Raw genomic sequence first — 19,272 nt, forward strand, 5'->3', positions numbered from 1 at the left:
CCCCCTTATGGCTCTCTCTGGAGCCTGCACTGAGGGATGCTGCTTCCCCCCTCCCCCTGCCACATGTGTGTATGTGTGTGGTCTCCTGATGGAGCTACCACACACACTGCTCTCTATTCCAGCAGCCTGGGACACAATGCATCTCTCCTGCCACCTACTGGTGGAAGTGATAATTACACCATTACATATAGGAAAATGGCTTGCATCAGGTTTTATTATGTCCTAGGTTCCTTGCACTGTTCCAGAAACCCTTAGGCAGCAGATCCAGCATTTTTGGTGCTGGTTGACCCCTCTGTGTCAGATTTTATATATATACAATTACATTAATACATATATACAACCACATGCACATAGACACATTCCCCATCAGATAGTGTTTCTGTGCCCTCAGAGAGATCCTTCTGCTACATGGTGTCACAAGTAGGACGGAAACAGACACATTACCCGCTATCAGGCGGCGTATCTGTGCTCTGAGCAGAACCCTCTGCTACATGGTGTCACGCAGGAAACAGAACCAGACACATTACCCGCTATCAGGTGGCGTATCTGTGCTCTGAGCAGAACCTTCTGCTACATGGTGTCACGCAGGAAACAGAACCAGACACATTACCCGCTATCAGGTGGCGTATCTGTGCTCTGAGCAGAACCCTCTGCTACATGGTGTCACAAGTAGGATGGAAACAGACACATTACCCGCTATCAGGCGGCGTATCTGTGCTCTGAGCAGAACCCTCTGCTATGTGGTGTCTCGGTAAGTACATGGAACCAGACACGTTGCCTGTTTTCCAGGCAGTGTAATTGTGCTCTGAGCAGAACCCTCTGCTACATGGTGTCACAAGCAGGACACAAAACCAGACACATTACCGTTCCTAGGGGGACTACTGTGTTCTCGGGGCAGAATCCTTTGCTAATTGGTGTCGCAAACAGGACATGGAACCAGACACATTACTATGCGGTGTTCCTGTGCTCTCACTACAGAACCCTCTGCTACGTGGTTTGTCATGCAGGTTATGGGACCAGACACATCACCCATTGTCAGTCGTTGTTCCTGTGTTACTCAGAGCTTCCCCCTCTGCTACAGGATATCATAGGTACAACACATATCCGGTCATTCACATCACCCATTAGTGGGCGGTGCCTCAGACCTGCCTCTCATCTTCATGAAATAGATTCCTTTACTGCATGATGTCACATACATAGAACCGGACACGCTACCCCCTCCCAGATGGTGGTACAAGGTTATTCAGAGCTCTGCCCTCTGCTGCATGATATGGATACAACTACCTGTAGTTCAGTGTGCACAGATTGGGGTGTTCTGTTATATGATATAACACCTTCTTCAGGTCCACTCACTATACTGGTGATGCTGGGCTTTTCTCGTGTCCAGTTCACATTTACGTTGGGACACAGCCCTGATCTCTTCCCTGCTCCCAGAGCTCACACTGTAGACCTATATTACATGTCTAGCTTACATGTCTGACCAGGTACATTACCTGCTTCCAATCCAGGTATTTGTATCTCTTGAATGCTGGTCCTCTGTTACTTACTGCTTGCAGCTAGTCTGCTCGTGTTACCCTGTATATGACCTTTTTCCTCCTCGCAGGACTTCCATGATCTGTGCCTGTCACTTCAGGGGATCATCATACGGTAACTTGTTACTACACCATCTTGTCTTCTATATGTTTTCCTTGACAAGTCTCATTACCTGCTCTCAGGCAGCGTAACCTTGGTGTCTTCCTGTTGGGCTGTATCCTTTCTAAAGCCCTAGCATTCTGCTACATGTCCCACTACAGGTGGCCGGCAGCATACAGTTCCGGTCACTATTTCTCCTGGTACTGTCAGGGTGGTTCTTCTGTCCTTCATCTGGGCATAACGGCCACGTACTTGCATTTCTCGCTGGCTGTTCCCCAGTGGTATGGCTTGTATTGCTTAGACCGCCCCTTCTGCTATACTGCAGATGGTCCTCAGCATCGTTTGGTCTTAGTTTCTCATGGTGCTCTACTTCCGGTAGCTGGCTTTGGTCAGCACCAGCCACTTTGCCTCTTCTCATTGATCTGTGTATAGTGAGGCCTCTCGGTTCCTCAGGTAAAACAGTAAAGGGTTTCCTCTACCCCTGGTGTAGGTAGGACATCAACTGCCTACGTGACCATCACAGTACTACTGTAGGACTTCTCCTTCTGCATCTGCCTATGGCCAACATAGCAAGTATTTAGTCTTCTCTCTCTTAGGCAGCTGCAGTCTCACAGGGTGAACATTCCTGTTTACTGCCTGTACTGTTTCTCTAATGCCCTCAGCACAGGTGTATGGTCTCTTCGTGGTCTAGCTCCTCCAGGTGTCCTTGTTTGGCCATATGGACTATGGGGCATTGTTCTCATTTCGGTGTTTCGCAGTTCTCCCACATACACCATTACTCCTTCTCTCTGGAGTAATGCACCCTATCCCAGGGTTGGTTTTTTACCACTCAGCAAGGAAATCTTCAAACAGCCCTTTCCTCCTCCACAGAGTTGGAATATTTAGTATAATAAGTATCCTCCAGATACTTTTTCTGAGGACTGTTATCCGATATAGCTTCTTCCAACAGGTGGGTGTGGGTTTCCGGCCCTCACTGGCCTCTATGAGCACTCCTGCTGGCCTTCCTTGTTTCTCTGTGGCTCTGCCCACCAGAATGCATCTGGCTCTCGCCTTCCCATTGCCTGAGGCTCCGGTTGAGCTGGTTGATCCTTTGATCTCTTCCATGTGGCCATTAGTCTCCACACAATGTTTTTTCTTTCTGTTCTGCTCTTACCAAGCAACGTCTCTGCTCACATTTTGAGGCGTTGATTTCTAGATCTAGTCTACATATGGGCTCTAGTCTGTCTATTAACTGCTGTGCCCATTGCCATGTGACAACTCCCGTGCCCATCAGCCTTACCTTGACCTCCCTCTATAGTTTTTTTCTGGGACTCCAGGCTCTCGGGCTCCTCTAGTCTCCTGGGAGCAGAGTGTTTTAGATGATCGACCTCCTTTCTAAGGCTTTAACAGCCCATGGAGATGATTTTTCCCAGCTTACCGGCTTTCCTCTGCTCCTCTTTTCTGTCGGGCACTGCGGGGTACCAGGTACTACTGTACTCCTTCCAGGTCAACTTACACAGGATTCTGATCGCGGTTTTCCCTTCTCCTGTTCCTTCCTTTCCCTGGACTGCATTACGCTTGGAAAGCTTTATTCTTCATATTACCATCTATGTGTTTCTCAGATGGGGTTACTCATGTCATAGGCCATGGCTTCTCCTAGATTGCCATACTTCTCTTGTGCTCGATCTTTGTCTTCTCAGTGAAGACTGTTCTCCTAGGCCTATGGAACTTCCAGCCTGGCCATTCTTCCCTGCTCCATAGTCAGGGACGCAGCTTCTCCTGCATCTCATGTGGCACCTTCTATGAGAGACGCTCAGTCCTCTCTCTCCTTTATTTGACGCCTTAGGCCTCTATGCGCCATAAAACACTTTCCAGTCTCTCCCGTCATGGTTGTATTTGCCTTTTTTTTGTGTTCTACCTCTGGGTAAGTCCCTGCCGCCTGTGGTCGCCTACTTGGCTGGGCGTCTCCTTTTTTTCTGCACATCTAGCCTACTAGTTCTGTTCGACTCAATGTTACGTCATGTCGCTGGCTTACAGGAAGGCCACAACCCACTCTGTCTGCAGTGCAGCACATTGCTCCAGGGACTAGACCCTCTTTCCTTTGCGGCGGATCCGTAGGGGTTTTTTAGACTGCATTCAGCATCATCCCTTGCTCTCTTCCTAGTTGATAGTTGTGTTGGTGCTATTCAGTTCCTCGTCACTGAACCCTCTTGTCTAGCGGTTATCTTTCCCACCCCATGGACTGCTTTTGGACGTCCCATGGTATCTGTGTCCCCCAATAAGACGCACGAGAAAGGAGGATTTTTTACTCACCGTAAAATCTCTTTCTCGTAGTCTTCATTGGGGGACACAGCACCCACCCATTTTGTTTTGGGTTTTTTCCTCGGTATGGTAGTTTTCTCCGTTTTGGTGTTATTCCTACTTTACCTGTTCTTGACTTCTCCTACTGCTCTTGTACAAACTGGTTTAGCTCAGTGCCTGTGGGCGGGTATATCCTGCTCAGGAGGAGTCACTTCCTTTGTTTCTCTTAGTGTCAGCGCCTCCTAGTGGCAGCAGCCTATACCCATGGTATCTGTGTCCCCCAATGAAGACTACGAGAAAGAGATTTTACGGTGAGTAAAAAATCCTCCTATTTTCAGTCTGACACATTGCTCTCTGCTGACACCTCTGGCCGAGACAGGAACTGTCCAGAGCAGGAGAGGTTTTCTATAGGGATTCATATAAAACCGAGACAGAGTTCCTGTCTCGGCCAGAGATGTCAGCAGAGAGCACTGTGTCAGACTGAAAATAAAACATTTCCTGCAGGACATATAGTAGCTAATAAGTATGGGAAGACTTGAGATTTTTTAAAAGCAGTAAATTAGAGTCCATTTACACAGAGTATCTGACAGATTATCTGCCAAAGATTTGAAGCCAAAGCCAGAAATGGACTATAACACATCATACAGGAGGCCTGAGATTTGTCCTCTTTTAAATCCATTCCTGGCTTTGGCTTCAAATCTTAGGCAGATAATCTGTGAGATAATCTTTCTGTGTAAATGGACCCTTACAAATTTATATAACTTTCTGACACCAGTTGATTTGAAAGACAAAGATTTTTGCTGGATAACTCCTTTTTAATAGTGTGGAATTGAAAGCAGAAATACAAAGTCTCATTCACTGGGGATTTCAACTGCAACTGGGCCTGTGGGTCCCTCACGTACTGTTTCTTCTGTGTGAAAAACTCAGGAGGGGGTAGAAGTGGGAAAAGCACTGCATGCTGCATGAGTAAACAAACACTCACACCTTACTTTGCACCTACATCTCTGCATGCATTACCCCCCTCACACTGTACTATATTCACTACGCAACTACACACGCCCCTCTGCACTGCATACATTAGATAGAGACACACTGCATTCATTACACCCACCTTTTCACTGCATTAATTATACATACACATTTGCACTGTATTCAGTATGCACACACAGGCCTCTGCACTGCGTCACACACACACACACACACACACACACACACACACACACACACTGCACTCATTACCCCTTTGTACTTCATGCATTACACACACACACACTGACACTGCAATTTTACACACACTCTGCACTGCACTTATACACAAACACACTGCACTCATGCCTTTGTACTTCATGCATTATACACACACACACACACACACACACACACTGACACTGCAATTATACACACACTCTGCACTGCATCTATACACAAACACACACACTGCACTCATTACACCTTTGGACTTCATGCATTAGAAACACACACACACACACACACACACACATGCACTGCACATACTTTTGCACTGCAGGCATTACACACACACACACACACGCATGCACTACACACACTTTTGCACTTCAAGCATTACACACACACACTGCATTGCATTCATTATATACACCTCTGCGTGGAATAGCGCTCTTATAATGTTTCTGGGCTCCATCACTGTTATATTTTGGGATTTCATCCAAAAGCTATTTTGGCATACTCTAATGACTATGCAGTCTGTCTTTTTGGTGTAGTTACACCTTTTGTCTGCAGGAGACAATATGTAGTCTACCACACCTTTGTGTCCTGCAAACAAAACATATATAATCGTGACACAGACCACATAGTCACTAATACATTAAGTTCAGTCTATTAAATTCAGTGGCTATGTCACCATATACATCAGGATAAATTTGTTACGGATATAAAAGCAAAGGAGCCCTAACATGATATGAATAGGACCTTAGACAAGGATGCAGCTCTGCCCTGTATTCTTTATATGTACATGTAGGGGATTCTATTACTGAGTGATACTGCACAGGTGCTGTTATTTTATGGTGGGCGCAAAAAAGCTGCACATTTGCACCAAGGCCCATTAGCCTGTTGCCACACCCCTGCAACAACTACATCCACCGGTATTCAAATGCCAAATGATTGGATTCAAGCATGCTCCAGTTGCCCTCATCTCTAGATAGAACATGTGTTTTTTCTGCCCGCTTACTTGCTATTAGTTCTGTCCCTCTGTAATACAGTTTCAGGCTGCGTTCACACTACGTATATTTCAGTCAGTATTGCAACCAAAACCAGGAGTGGATTAAAAACACAGAAAGGCTCTGTTCACACAATGTTGAAATGGAGTGGATGGCCGCCATATATCAGTAAATAGCTGCCATCATTTCAATACAACAGCTGTTGTTTTAAAATAACAGCAAATATTTGCCATTAAATGGCGGCCATCCACTCAATTACAACATTGTGTGAATAGATCCTTTCTGTGTTTTTAATCCACTCCTGGTTTTGGTTGCAATATGAGGACCACAATACTGACTGAAATATACGTAGTGTGAACCCAGCCTCAAACACTGGTAGGAAGGACAGTTGGTGGGTTATTTACTTATGAATCCTACAAACTGGCTACTTACTTCTAATGGCATACATGTGTTTTCCAATGTCATTTATTGTAAGACCTGATATAATGTTGTGATTACCCTTTAAGGTGACTTTGTCGTTAATGGGAGTGTAACGTTTCATGTTAGCTCAGAATGTTTTTCCAGGAAAGACATGCTAGATTAATTAAATCTCAAGACTTTGCTAATGTCTTTTCTGGCACAGCATAAATGTTAGTTTCAGAACTTCAAGGCTGCAAAATAAACTATCCAGGCACTTTATAAATCAGCACATGAGTACTCTCTTCTTGTGCACACTTCAGTCTTCCAAATACATTGAGGCATTAACTCATGTGTTTATGCCAACATGACCGCTTGTGTAATGTTTGTTAGGAACTCCTGCCTGCTTCTGTGAAAAATGATTCATGTTTATTTCTGGATATTCGAATCCCACAAGGACAAAGTCAAAGCTGTCAATATTACCATGACCACCAATTTCTGAAATTTGGATTTCTCTTCCCTCCAAGTAAGTATAGCATTATACATGTAAATGTTCAATATAAAGGAAAATGACTGCTGTAGAATGCCTACAGAATATCTACTATTATTCAAGCCTGTTAAGGGTGTATTACCGAGACTAAAAATATGCTGTATTTCAAATACATTGCTTTAATAAAGTTATATTACTTTTGTAATATACTATTATATATTTTATTATTCAATATTTGTATATAGATATTTTTATTCAGATAGTTAGATCCGTTGACTGGCAGCAGTAAGGGGCGACATGGCCCCCTCTGTTGCCACCATTTGTGTCGAGAACTGCAGGGCTGTCTAAGCCCTGCAATTCCTGATTCCCTGCTCTGCTCTAGTGATATGGCACAGCACTATACTTAACCATATAGAATTCCGAGGGGAGCCTCTGCAGAGAGAGCAGTGCTTGCTATAATGCTCTCTCTGCTACTGGTTCCAGCACAGTTAGCGGTGAGGGCAGTCACTGCTCACTGTGCAGAGACTGTCAGACACATTGATTGTGTCGGGCACCTTCCCCCCCCCCCCCCCCCGGGCTTGGACAGCCCTGCAGTTCCCAACACAAACGTTGGTGACAGACCCTTACTGCTGCCAGAAGTTAACATCTAAATAAACTATCCATTAAAAAAAAAATGGTTATATTACAAAGTATTAACACAGTGTGCTTATGATAAGGCTAAATCAAAAGGACTCAGAGTAAGAAATGTTGTCTTGAGGTCACAGAAATGTAAGTGATGATTCTTGTAACAGGTAAAATATTTTACGTGGAATGCCATAGGTCATCGGCTGGCTGGTCAATTTCACTGCTGAGCCGATGAGTGTGTGGTAGCAGTACCATCCACTCCCCAGCCACATCTCTGTAACAACCAATTCCGACCATCAACCAATTCCGACCATGTAAGTCTAAGAGACTATGTTGTTGAATTAGGGGCCAGCCTGAGAATGGATTGGTGGATTACGCTGCTGCCGTGTTCTCTCCCCGGCTATATCTTCTGATTACAGCAGGTCTCAGAAGTGATATTTTTAATGACAGGTTCACTTTAAGGTATCTGTACATTTTTAATAACGGTCATTATATCTTCCGGCTTACCCATACACATTAACATAACTGTATCCATATCTTGCTGGCAGTTGTATGGCGGCATCCAACTTCTGCAGCCGCAGGGAATTAAACGCTGAATGTTGGCGTTCAGAAAATGTTGCCGAACCTAAACAGTTTGACATCCGTTCAAGAATATTCATAATGAATCACAATGCCGGAAGTTCTGCATTCTAGTCCGTAACACGACTTCTGTGCACGGACCAAAATCATGGAATTTTTGAATGCCCCCCAAAGAAATAAACCCCATGAACAATTGGATTGGGCCATATAGGGTTGCCGTCTGTTGAACAGTCAGTGCATTATAGTCATTAGCCCTTTATGGTGTCAGAGCCTGGGCCCTCCGTAGGGTTCTTCTAACTGATGCTGTAGTCTGGTATGTGTGATCTACTACCGTAACAACTATGGTACAATACTACTTACGGACAAGTTTTTTAAGAGTACAAACAACAATTTACAGTGAAAAGATCATAAAGAACAGTAAGTTCAATATTGTGTGATGGTGTATATTATGGTATCTGCTTTTTTTTTAGACCTGAAAAGATCTAAAGATGATGGCTATTCAGGACTTACAACCAGCAATATGATTCCAATGTATCCTGCATTTCAAGGTTAGGTTTGCTTCTTAGTGCTGCTGTGCCACATATAGATGTTACTCATTTCTTGTACTTTTATGTATTTTTGTGTCATTGTTCACTTTATCCTGATGTCAACATGTGACCCTAGAAAAATTAATTATTAAGCTTCTTACAGGCAAAGTCTAGAGTTTTTTTTTTTTGTGCAACAACACACACACTATAAAATTCTACAATGCACTGGATCAATCTATGAATGCACTCTTTGGACCAGATTTATCAAAGGTGGTAAAATTATACACTGGTGTGAACTGCCCACAGCAACCAATGACATCTCTGAAAGCTGAACTGTGATTGGTTGCTGTGGGCAGTTTACATGGCAGTTTACACCGGTGTATATTTTACACCCTTTGATAAATCTCCCCCTTTATGTAAATTAGATCTGGAATATGTGCTATAAAATGTCCTCAAGTGTCGCTGTTATAACTAGAGATGAGCGAACCTCGGCATTTGATTAGCGGTGGCTGCTGAAGTTGGATAAAGCCCTAAGGCTATGTAGAAAACATGGATATAGTCATTGGCTGTATCCATGTTTTCCAGACAACCTTAGGGCTTTATCCAACTTCAGCAGCCACCGCTAATCAAATGCCGAACGATCGGGTTCGGATGGGCTCGAGCATGCTCGAGGTTCGCTCATCTCTAGTTATTACATTCAAAATCGAAAAGTTTGAAATACAATACTTACACGTATCCTGATCCAGTCAAGTGCCCCCAAGGATCTCTAGATTGGTGCTGCGGCTCATTTGTTATAAATGGAGTTGTGGGTTGGCGTGTGACCTAATTTTATAGGAAGCCAATTAACCTCTTAGTGTTTATTGGAATTTGAAAGGAAACCAGTGGAAACATGGGAAGAACATACAGACGCCATGCAGATGTTGCCTATGTTTGGGTTTGAACACAAAAGACAACAGTGCTGGCTGCTGAGCCACCATGGGGCCCTAAATATATAGTATAGCGCATTGATAGTCATTTCTTTCTTTTTTAGAGGTATGGAAATATTTTCATGGCGTCTTTTTGGCCAAATATGCAGAAAAGAAGAATGGCATCAATGTTATCAGTGGTCCAGTATTCGACTATGACTTTGATGGAAGATCTGACAGTCTGGAGCAAATTAGAAAGTTAGTAAAGTTTCTGTTATTTTTGTTTTATTTTAATAGGAAATTACCTTTTTTTTTTTTTTTTTGTTAAAGCAGTATTTCCATTTGGGGTAGTTATGCCCTAGCCACAATATTCTTAGGATAGGGCATATCTAAGATATGGTGTGCGGTCTGACCACTGAGTTTCCCCCCACCCTACCTGTGGTCTTGAGAACAGAGACCCTGAAGTCCCCGAAATACAATGTATACCCCTTGCAATCAGTAATACTTGGTAACACTGTATACCCCTGGAGTTCAGTAATAACTGGTAACATGCTGTCTACCGTATACTTCTAGAGATTAGTAATAACAGCTAACACGCTGTATACTCCTAGACTACAGATTGACAAGGGGCATCCTTATAGGTAACTAAGTCATGGAGCAGTGGCACCTTGAACCCCTTCAGTGTGGTCTGCACCGTGCTCTGTCAATCACTGAAACAAAAGGGTTAATTAACTGTTACCACCATTTACAGATATTGTTTACAGCAAGCCTTATGTACATAGGCAACAGGCCGGAGCTTCCCCTATTCACTTCTAGGGGAGAGATTTTTAGGCATACGCTGTGACCTGTGCAAAGGTCCTTGTGCAGGAAGGAGTGACGCGATCTGACTAGAGATAAGCTAATCTACAGTATTGGCGAAGCGCTTCGCTATGCTCTTCTGTCGGCTTGTCAGCCGGCTGCCTTTGAACTCTGCTCCGCTTGCCTGGAAAAGCTGGATTCAGTCCGGGGAGAAGTTTACCAGGACTGCATCCAGCTTTTTGAGGCACCCTGAGCAGAGTTCAAAGGCAGCCGGCTGACAAGCCGACAGCAGAGCATAGCGAAGCGCTTCGCCAATACTGTAGATAAGCTTATCTCTAGCTCTGACCATCATCTATTGTAAATAGTCTGATGCTGGTTATACACTGGTGTCACCTTTCACTGTAATCCTCGGATCTCTACAGAACAGGAAGTATCGGTTTATTTTTACAGTTTATGACTAGAATGAAATCTGAAAGACTTGAGCTGTATTTTATAATATAGATAGTGAAATGGAAAATTTTAAAAATCACCAAAATGTTTTTTTTTTTTAAATATATGTTTATCATAAAAATAGATCATTGTCTGATGACACCTTCCTTTTAGACATAGAAGCCAGATAGGGGTCAAGAATGTGGGTGTATTTATGGTAGTTATTGTACAGGCCATCAGGCATGGAGGCCTGGCCAAGTTTTAGATGTTTTATTACAGCCGCTATTTCTTGGATTGTGAAGGCTTGGGATAGACGTGTAAAGGTGGAAGAAGTTTCAAGAGTGAGAGAGATTCTAAAAAATGGTTGTTTTCAAGGAGAATAGACCTTGAAGCGGGTATGGAAATAAATTGGTTACTCTTATGCGATATTAAGGTGTTTGTCATATATTTTATTTATGCATTTCCATAATAAGTAAAGAGGCAGAACGAACACTACACAAAAATCACTAGCAATATATCTATATCTGACAGTGAATGAACCTATGAGCAGTAGGCTTCAATCACACAGATACAGATAAATATATTTGCTATAATGTAATTACACAAGTCATAATTCCAATATGGTCTGTTTGGATAACCGGCTGTAAGTAAAGGTTATGAAACATGATTTGTTTTTTTTAATTAAATTTATGAATTACATCAAAGAGGAATTCAATATAAACGTTTAGCCTATTGCATTCTTCTTTAGTTACGGTTTGTTTCGCTGTGCGTCATCACTGCTACATCAGCCACACTACACTAAGGCCTCAATTACATCTGTGGCAAGGGGTTCCCTTTAAGGCATCTATTAAACAAAGCCTAATTCAGTATCACCGTAGTTTAGTCCTAACATGCATTAAATTACATTGTTTCATTGCAGCATGGCAGAGAATTCAGATTCCGTCTACATTCCGACTCATTACTTTATCATTTTGACAAGCTGTAAGAATTCTTCGGAGACTCCGGAGCAGTGTTCTAGCCCTCTGGAGGTCACGTCTTTTGTCTTACCACACAGAGAAGACTACAGAGAAAGTTGTGTTGTAAGTTTTGCACTTATTAAAAATCATGTAGGCCAATGTTCCCATGAAAAGCCAAAAAGCTGTGCTCTGAGCAAAAAATTCATTTCTATTTCATTCACATCGTAATATAGAAACATAATTTTTACGGCTGAAAGAGACATATGTCCATCCACTTTAGCCTACTGTTCTGCAGTGTTTATCCAGAGGAAAGCAAAGTAGAGATTCATGAATTTACAGTAAGTTTGAATTATAAAAATCTTTCTGGGTACTGTAGTCTACCCATTCGATTTGGTTGCCATTAGAGATAAGCAAACTTGTGTTGTGAGCAAACTTCTGTTGTAAGTTTTGCACTTATTAAAAATCATGTAGGCCAATGTTCCCATGAAAAGCCAAAAAGCTGTGCTCTGAGCAAAAAATTCACATCGTAATATAGAAACATAATTTTTACAGCTGAAAAATGTCCGTCCACTTTAGCCTACTGTTCTGCGGTGTTTATCCATAGGAAAGCAAAGTAGAGATTCATGAATTTACAGTAAGTTTGAATTATAAAAATCTTTCTAGGTACTGTAGTCTACCCATTCGATTTGGTTGCCATTAGAGATGAGCAAACTGAACATTTTGCAAAGTTCGGAAAGGTTTTGGACTATGTCCATGCTTCATGTGAATGTATCCACATTGTATATTCCAGAGGTATTTCGTGCTTGGAAGATCCTGATATTTATTTCAAGCTGTCTCAGTGTTTTGAAGTAATTGTAAAAATAATTTATTTAGGCTGCACTTAGCGACTGCATTAAGAGCCTGTGAGTGCCGTACATAATAATTGAAATTGGCACCTGAAGCTGATGCTTTATCGTACATTCACACGTAGGGCCGTCTTAATAGCAATATGGGCCCCTGAGGAGCTGTGAACTGGCCCTGGCCCCTCCCTCGCTGACCAACCCCCCCCCCCCCCCCCCCCCCCCAACCTTGCAACCCCTCCTGCCTTGCCAACCACATCCGAGGCCACCCTACTCCTTTCCCCGGACTGTCCCTAGCCAATATACCCTCTGACTGCTTTTAAGGCCTGGCACATGGCAAATGATTATGATGACGTAATCGTTCAGCGTGCTCAATAGAGAATGATTGCAGCACTGGCCATGCAGGTAGGTGGTCTTTGTTTGTTCTAGGGGACATTTCGCCTCCATTCTCATAATTAGTGCTTGTAAGTTGGTGCACTATTTATATACTGGGATAAACACACAACTCCTGTTGATGTCTGTCCTTTACACAGCTGTAATGTTTTTCAATAAAATGGAAACAATGACTGCCATGCCAGATGACACACAGCTTTATGATTGTCTAGATTTCTACCTTTTTATAAAGAGAACTATTTGTTTAATTTTAAAGCGTACCTGATTCAAACATTGCAAATCAACAGGTTGTGATCGCAAGCAGTTTTGCAATATATTCACTTATATTATCAGGTCTGAATATATTCACTTATATTATGAGGTCTGCATGTGTACCAGGAGCAAATGATCTTTGTTATGCAACGAATTCAGTCAGCACAATGTAAAGGAGAGCCGACCATACAATGTGAGCATCTCCAGGATTCTCTGCTACTGAATGTGGATGCACAGAAGCTGTACACTATGTGCAGTAAAGTCTTGTCCCACTCAGTGCACATTTAGGAATGTCTCTCGTTCAATACAAAGCCATGTCTGTGAGCTTGCCCAGGGACCGGGACTTCCTGTGTTCGGTCTCTTATTTTGAACAGAGAAAAGACCAAATATTGGTACAAATCTCCTTATATATTATACTCCTGTGAAACCTATGACATATGCAACATTTCCTTGGAATAGCAAAAATGTGCTTATTGGGGGACATTTATTAAGTCCGGCATTTTTTTTACGCCGGGCGTAAAAATGTCCCCGCAGCTCCGGAGCTCAGTCGATTTATGTAGAGAGGCGCATTGCCTCTACATGAATCCCGATTTCACTGAACCTCTCCATATGAAAATTTTGAAACCTACGCCAGCTCATAGCTGGCGTAGGTTTGAGTATAATTTTTCGTCGTGAAAAATTATAAATGCAGCGGACCCAGAGTCCGCGCCCCCTGTCCCACCCCCTCCGTACCCCCTTCCCGCTCCACTGGCGAAGGTGGCGTAAAATGGCCAGATGGCAATATTTTATTCGCAAAATGGCCATTTGTAAATAAATTAAGTCTTGGCCGTTTTACGCCAAAAAATACAACTTTTTTGCTTGATAACTTCCCCCATTGTTTTTTAATTTATTCATGCATTTGTTATATTTACAGGAACATAAAGAATCAACATGGATTGAAGAACTCTTCCGTTTTCATGTAGCCCGTGTAAAGGACATTGAACTTCTTACTGCACTTAGTTTCTTCCATAACACAAATTTATCTGTCAATGAAATTTTACAGCTGAAAACATTTATTCCTAGTTATCTATGAGTGTAGTGTGTCTTGCACTACAGTATTCATCTACAACACAAATCGCCCTTCACTATGGCTCATATGAGAAGATATTGCATCACTTTTACCAATAATTTATCATCTTATAATATTTTCTGCATTAAAGGGATCCGGTTGGTTATGCTTTGTGAGTGTTCAAGAGCACATTCCACTCCAGGAAGCCACAGAGGTTATCATCAGTGAACTTGAGAACAGACAGAAGGAGGTAGTGTAGGGTCCCATAAAAGTTAATTGTTTTCCTATTATAGTTCTATACAAAGCAGATCGTACAAAGCTATAATATGGCCAAGGGTATAAACACACATTTTTTTCTAAGGGGTTTTTCAATTTTATGTAAATACAGTTTATTCTCTGTATAATGAAAGGTTGATAAATAGGGTGCATCAGTAGACTGTCTAGTCTTTATTTGCTGTCTAGTCTTTATTTGCACTGTCTTGTCCAAGGGCCCTATTACACATAAAGATTATTGTGCGAAAAATCGTTTATTGTTTAAATTTAAATGATAATCTTTCTATGTGTATGCAGGCAACGATTAAATAACTTGGGGTCCTTTTACATATCGCAATTTCTCGGCCATGAGGGCCGCAAACTAGCATAGATAAGCAAGATCTGCACTCGTTGGCAGTGCCTTTACACTGCACAACAAATCGAGGGGTCCGGGCTGCATGAACAATCCTTGTATCATTGGCACAGCCTGAAAAACACACAGCAAAGATTTGTATTTATATATGTGCTATCAATTTAAACATCACAAGAAGCACTTACATTCACTTTCCTTGTGATCCGGTACGTCTCCTCCAGTCAGGTCACTGGCTATATCTTCAGGCCCCACCTCCTCCTCGGTCAGACAGAAGATGTTCTATGGACCGGAATAAAGGAACTACCAGCATCATGTTTAAACTTTCATGCTACATAGTGCAAATATTTAACCCTTTAACAACAGATGACGAGTTTACTCACACTGCAAGCCCTCTCTGCACTGCGTGGTTCCTGGCAGGGTATTAGCCGGCAGGGCCGATCGCTGCGCTCTGCTAATTAGCCATTTAGATGCAGCTGACAACTGCATTTAAATAGCAATAAGAAATTTTCCCTGGTGTCTATGCCATCGTGGCCTCAGTATTGCAATGATGCTGATCCAGGCTTGGCACTCCATTGCTGTGGGCTGTAAATTGCATAAGCACAAAAAATAGCAAATCGCTAAATTGCTGAATTTTTAGTCCCATCAAATCCAGATTTTTTTTTTTACCATAGGGAAAACAACAAACGCGCCCCCCCCCCCCCCCCAAATAAAATAAAATATATATATATATTTTTTTTTATGTTGATTTCACTGCACAAATTTTTTCCTGGTTTCTAAGTATATATTATGAAAAAATTAAGTCTGTCTTTGTACAGTTGGTGTCACAAAAAAATAAGGGCACATGTGGGTCTGTAGGTGAAAAAATACAAGTGCTATGGCCTTTTAAACATAAAAATGAAAATTGGCTCAGTCTTTAAGGGGTTTAAACTGTTTTGGCGCTCCCGGGATCATAATAATACATGATGCCAGGAGTTCTGAGATTCCGGCCTGCAGTACATCTTCTGCGCACGGACTGTAATCACAGAATGCCCCCTTTATCCATAGAAAGGTAGACGTGGACCTCTACCGTAATCAATACATCGTTCTCTGGAAATAAAACATCTATCCACTGATATAATTTACTACAGTAAAAAAACATAGTAAAAATGCCACATGTGAATGTACCCAAATATATTTTATGCACCTATTTTTATTGTGATCACTTTTTCAATATGATATTTATTTTAGACTTTTACTATTTTATGTAAAAACTACATTTTATATTCCCATCATATCCACAAATTTGTTTTGTATATCTGTGTCTTATATTGTAACCCTATACATAATTTTGTGATAAATGATAATTTTGGTGCTATTTTGTATAAATCTGTGTCAAATATTGTGTATTTGATTTCTTTTTTGCTTCTGATTTTATTAGAATAAATTTGAATTAAAAATAAAATTTAAAGGACAACTCCAGCCAAAACTACAATTCCCATCGAGCTAAAGCTTCGGCTGTCCAGGCATGATAGGAATTGTAGTCTTGCAGCGGCTGGAGGGCCTGAGTTTGACACCCCTGTTTAAGGAGATACTTCTTTTCTTGAATGGAATGGTCGAGCTGATAAAGCTGCTAACAGCTCATAATAGATTAGCGGAAATCCTTTCCTACCATATGTATAAAACCCATTAGGGTAACATCTGCAAAGAGTTTGTTCTCTCTGTTTTCATGAATTGTACTTCTAAGTAACCCCCCCCCCCATAAAAAAAAAAAAATATACGAACTTAGATTGTAAGCCCTACCCTATTCATTATATTTATCTTCTGCAAATTTTCAGTTTTTGCCCAAAATCCTACCCTAGCGTAGCTTTTTAGGATTAAAAATAAAGAAGATCAAAACGCATCCTTTTTATAGCGCACACAAAAATGCGTTCAGCCACGTTTTTGTGTACGCTAAAAAAAAGATGCGTTTGATCAATGAGCCATAAATTGTGCAGTAAATTGTGCAAGATGTATCACAGCACTTGCATCTTATTTTGATTTCTGCGCAACAACCGTAAGATTTTGTGTAGCTCATTAAAAGCCTCTCCTGCTCAAAAATACTGTGCAGATGATGCAGTGATGGGACAGCGCCATCTAATGTCAGTTCAATGTAAGCACTGTATTGTGTTCCCAACAAGAGGAAGCAGCTGTGTATCTGAGTGGCTGCTGAAGTTGGATAAAGCTCTAAGGTTGTCTGGCAAACATGAATACAGCCCATGACTATATCCATGCTTTCTACATAGCCTTAGGGCTTTATCCAACTTCAGCAGCCACCGCTAATCAAATGCCGAACGATCAGGTTCGGATGGAGTCGAGCATGCTCATCTCTAGTTGTGAACAGCTTAAAAAACGTCTCTCACACTGGGTCCCTGTCTCATCCACACTCTTGACAAAAGACTTCTCCAAGGGTCTGGGCTGGAACCAGGCCCTGACTTCACTGCAGCAGAAGCTGTCTCTTGTGCTGCTCTCTCAGAACGTAGTAGAGACCTCTCCCCACTAGGAACTAATTTCCATTTTATAGCGGCAATAAAAACCTCTTAGTGATTGGTGGGGCTGTGGGTGCAAAAGAGAGGATGAAGGAGATTGGACAGAAAAAGAGGGAAAACAGGCCTTCACCTGTGATAGGAGGAAAACAAACGTGTTAAACAGCAGTTAACCCAACACCTCCTTCAGCCATGATCAATACAATACCTGCAATAATTAGGGCAGCAACACCTAGTGAGGAAAACGCTTGTGAGTGAGTTACTATGCCCAAGTGCATAAAAGACTTAGTGGCACACCTGTGCTGGGACACTACACATTGTTAACCCATTATACTTCCTTCCAAAGTACATAAGAATAGTGAGACAGTAAAGTGCAGACCTTCTGCCCAGAGCATAGAATTACACATAATACCTGATGAGCATTGTGCTAAGTAGTGGCACACTCGCTCTGGGATACTATAGGTTCAGTCATACAAGTGGTACACGTAGAAAGGGCTTCCGCAGGTAACACAGAGGAGCTTCATGTCCCAGATTCAGAGGTGGATTAACTGTATCACGGGCCCCAGGCTGTTCACAGGTCTTTAACCCCCCCCCCCCCAATGTGGCAGGTATGTTAAAGATTTTCTGAAACAGGTTTTTAATGAGGAAAGTCTATGGGTGGCATTTATTAAGTCCGGTGTTTTTTACGCCGGACTTATAAATGCCCCCGCAGCTCTGGCGCTACGGAGATTTATGTAGAGGCGGACTGCCTCTACATAAATCCGGTGCGCACCGCCGAAAACCTACGCCAGCTGAGGACTGGAGTAGGTTTTCGGCGTATATTTGGGCGGAACGGATGGTAAATCGCGCGGAGTCCGCACCCTCCGTTCCGCCCACTACACGCCCCCTTTCTGCCCCCCCTGGCGTACTCGGCGGAAAGTGCCGATTTACGAATATTTTATTCGCAAATCGGCCATTTGCGTATAAAAAAATACGCAAATCGGCACTTTCCGCCGAAAATCATCCGTTCGCCGGATGATACATGTGGCCCTAAGTGTATTAGAATTGGACAAATGTACACCCCTATACCTAAATACTAGTGTACAAGGTACCAACATACTGACCACATCCAGTACACTGAGACCAACTGTATGTGAAAACCAAATACCACAGAACCATTACCAGATATTACCATCACATAATATCTACTGTACATGTTACCATTATCTTACTAGATAAAACCAAGGGTAATATTACCAATAAGACTATACAGGGAGTAAATAATACTTCCATGCAGTGACCACATACTGCCACCACCACCTAATGACTAATACCATCATAATTTCTATGTTGGTTAGCCGAGATATAGCTAGGCCCAGTAATGTTATGTTGTGACGACAGTGTCGTTTGGGCCCACAGGTATGGTGGCACACCTGCTTTTATTTTAAAGGGCTGGTTATACCTTGTTCCCCTGTGGACAGTGACCTGCCGGGCTGTTGCGAGGTTCCATGGGATATAGTCATGGTGGTCTGGAGTGAAGTAATGACCTACCCGGATTATTGCCACTGCCACCCACAGAAAGGGGAAATGACCGAAGGAGTTTTCGTGCACTGTGTTGGTGCGAGGTGAGAAATCACAGAGGCTGGCTTTACTTAAAGGATGCGTATGTACAGCAGGTCATACAGTTTTACCTTGGAACAAGACTTTATACTTGATAAGACACTTAAGTTAGAATCCAGATCTGTAGTGAGCGGAGAAGGAATAGTACAGTCATGTGGACTGAGTTGCGAGCTGAAAGTATAGAGTTGGAGTAGAGAGAAG

The 19,272-nt window shown here is 42.4% G+C and overlaps 1 protein-coding gene across 1 annotated transcript in view; it reads left to right on the top strand.

Moving 5' to 3' along the window:
* Nucleotides 1–14,698, top strand: part of ENPP1 (ectonucleotide pyrophosphatase/phosphodiesterase 1) — a 70,031-nt gene extending 55,333 nt beyond the window's left edge. The window contains exons 21-25 of the mRNA XM_069974971.1: nucleotides 6,900–7,032; nucleotides 8,670–8,747; nucleotides 9,757–9,889; nucleotides 11,778–11,937; nucleotides 14,212–14,698. Of these exons, the coding sequence (XP_069831072.1) occupies nucleotides 6,900–7,032; nucleotides 8,670–8,747; nucleotides 9,757–9,889; nucleotides 11,778–11,937; nucleotides 14,212–14,370 (663 nt within the window). The 3' untranslated portion in view covers nucleotides 14,371–14,698. The remainder of the gene's footprint in view (nucleotides 1–6,899; nucleotides 7,033–8,669; nucleotides 8,748–9,756; nucleotides 9,890–11,777; nucleotides 11,938–14,211) is intronic.
* Nucleotides 14,699–19,272: the final 4,574 nt, after the last annotated feature.

The sequence above is a fragment of the Dendropsophus ebraccatus genome, chromosome 6 (genome assembly GCF_027789765.1).
Source record: "Dendropsophus ebraccatus isolate aDenEbr1 chromosome 6, aDenEbr1.pat, whole genome shotgun sequence".
Taxonomy (NCBI): domain Eukaryota; kingdom Metazoa; phylum Chordata; class Amphibia; order Anura; family Hylidae; genus Dendropsophus; species Dendropsophus ebraccatus.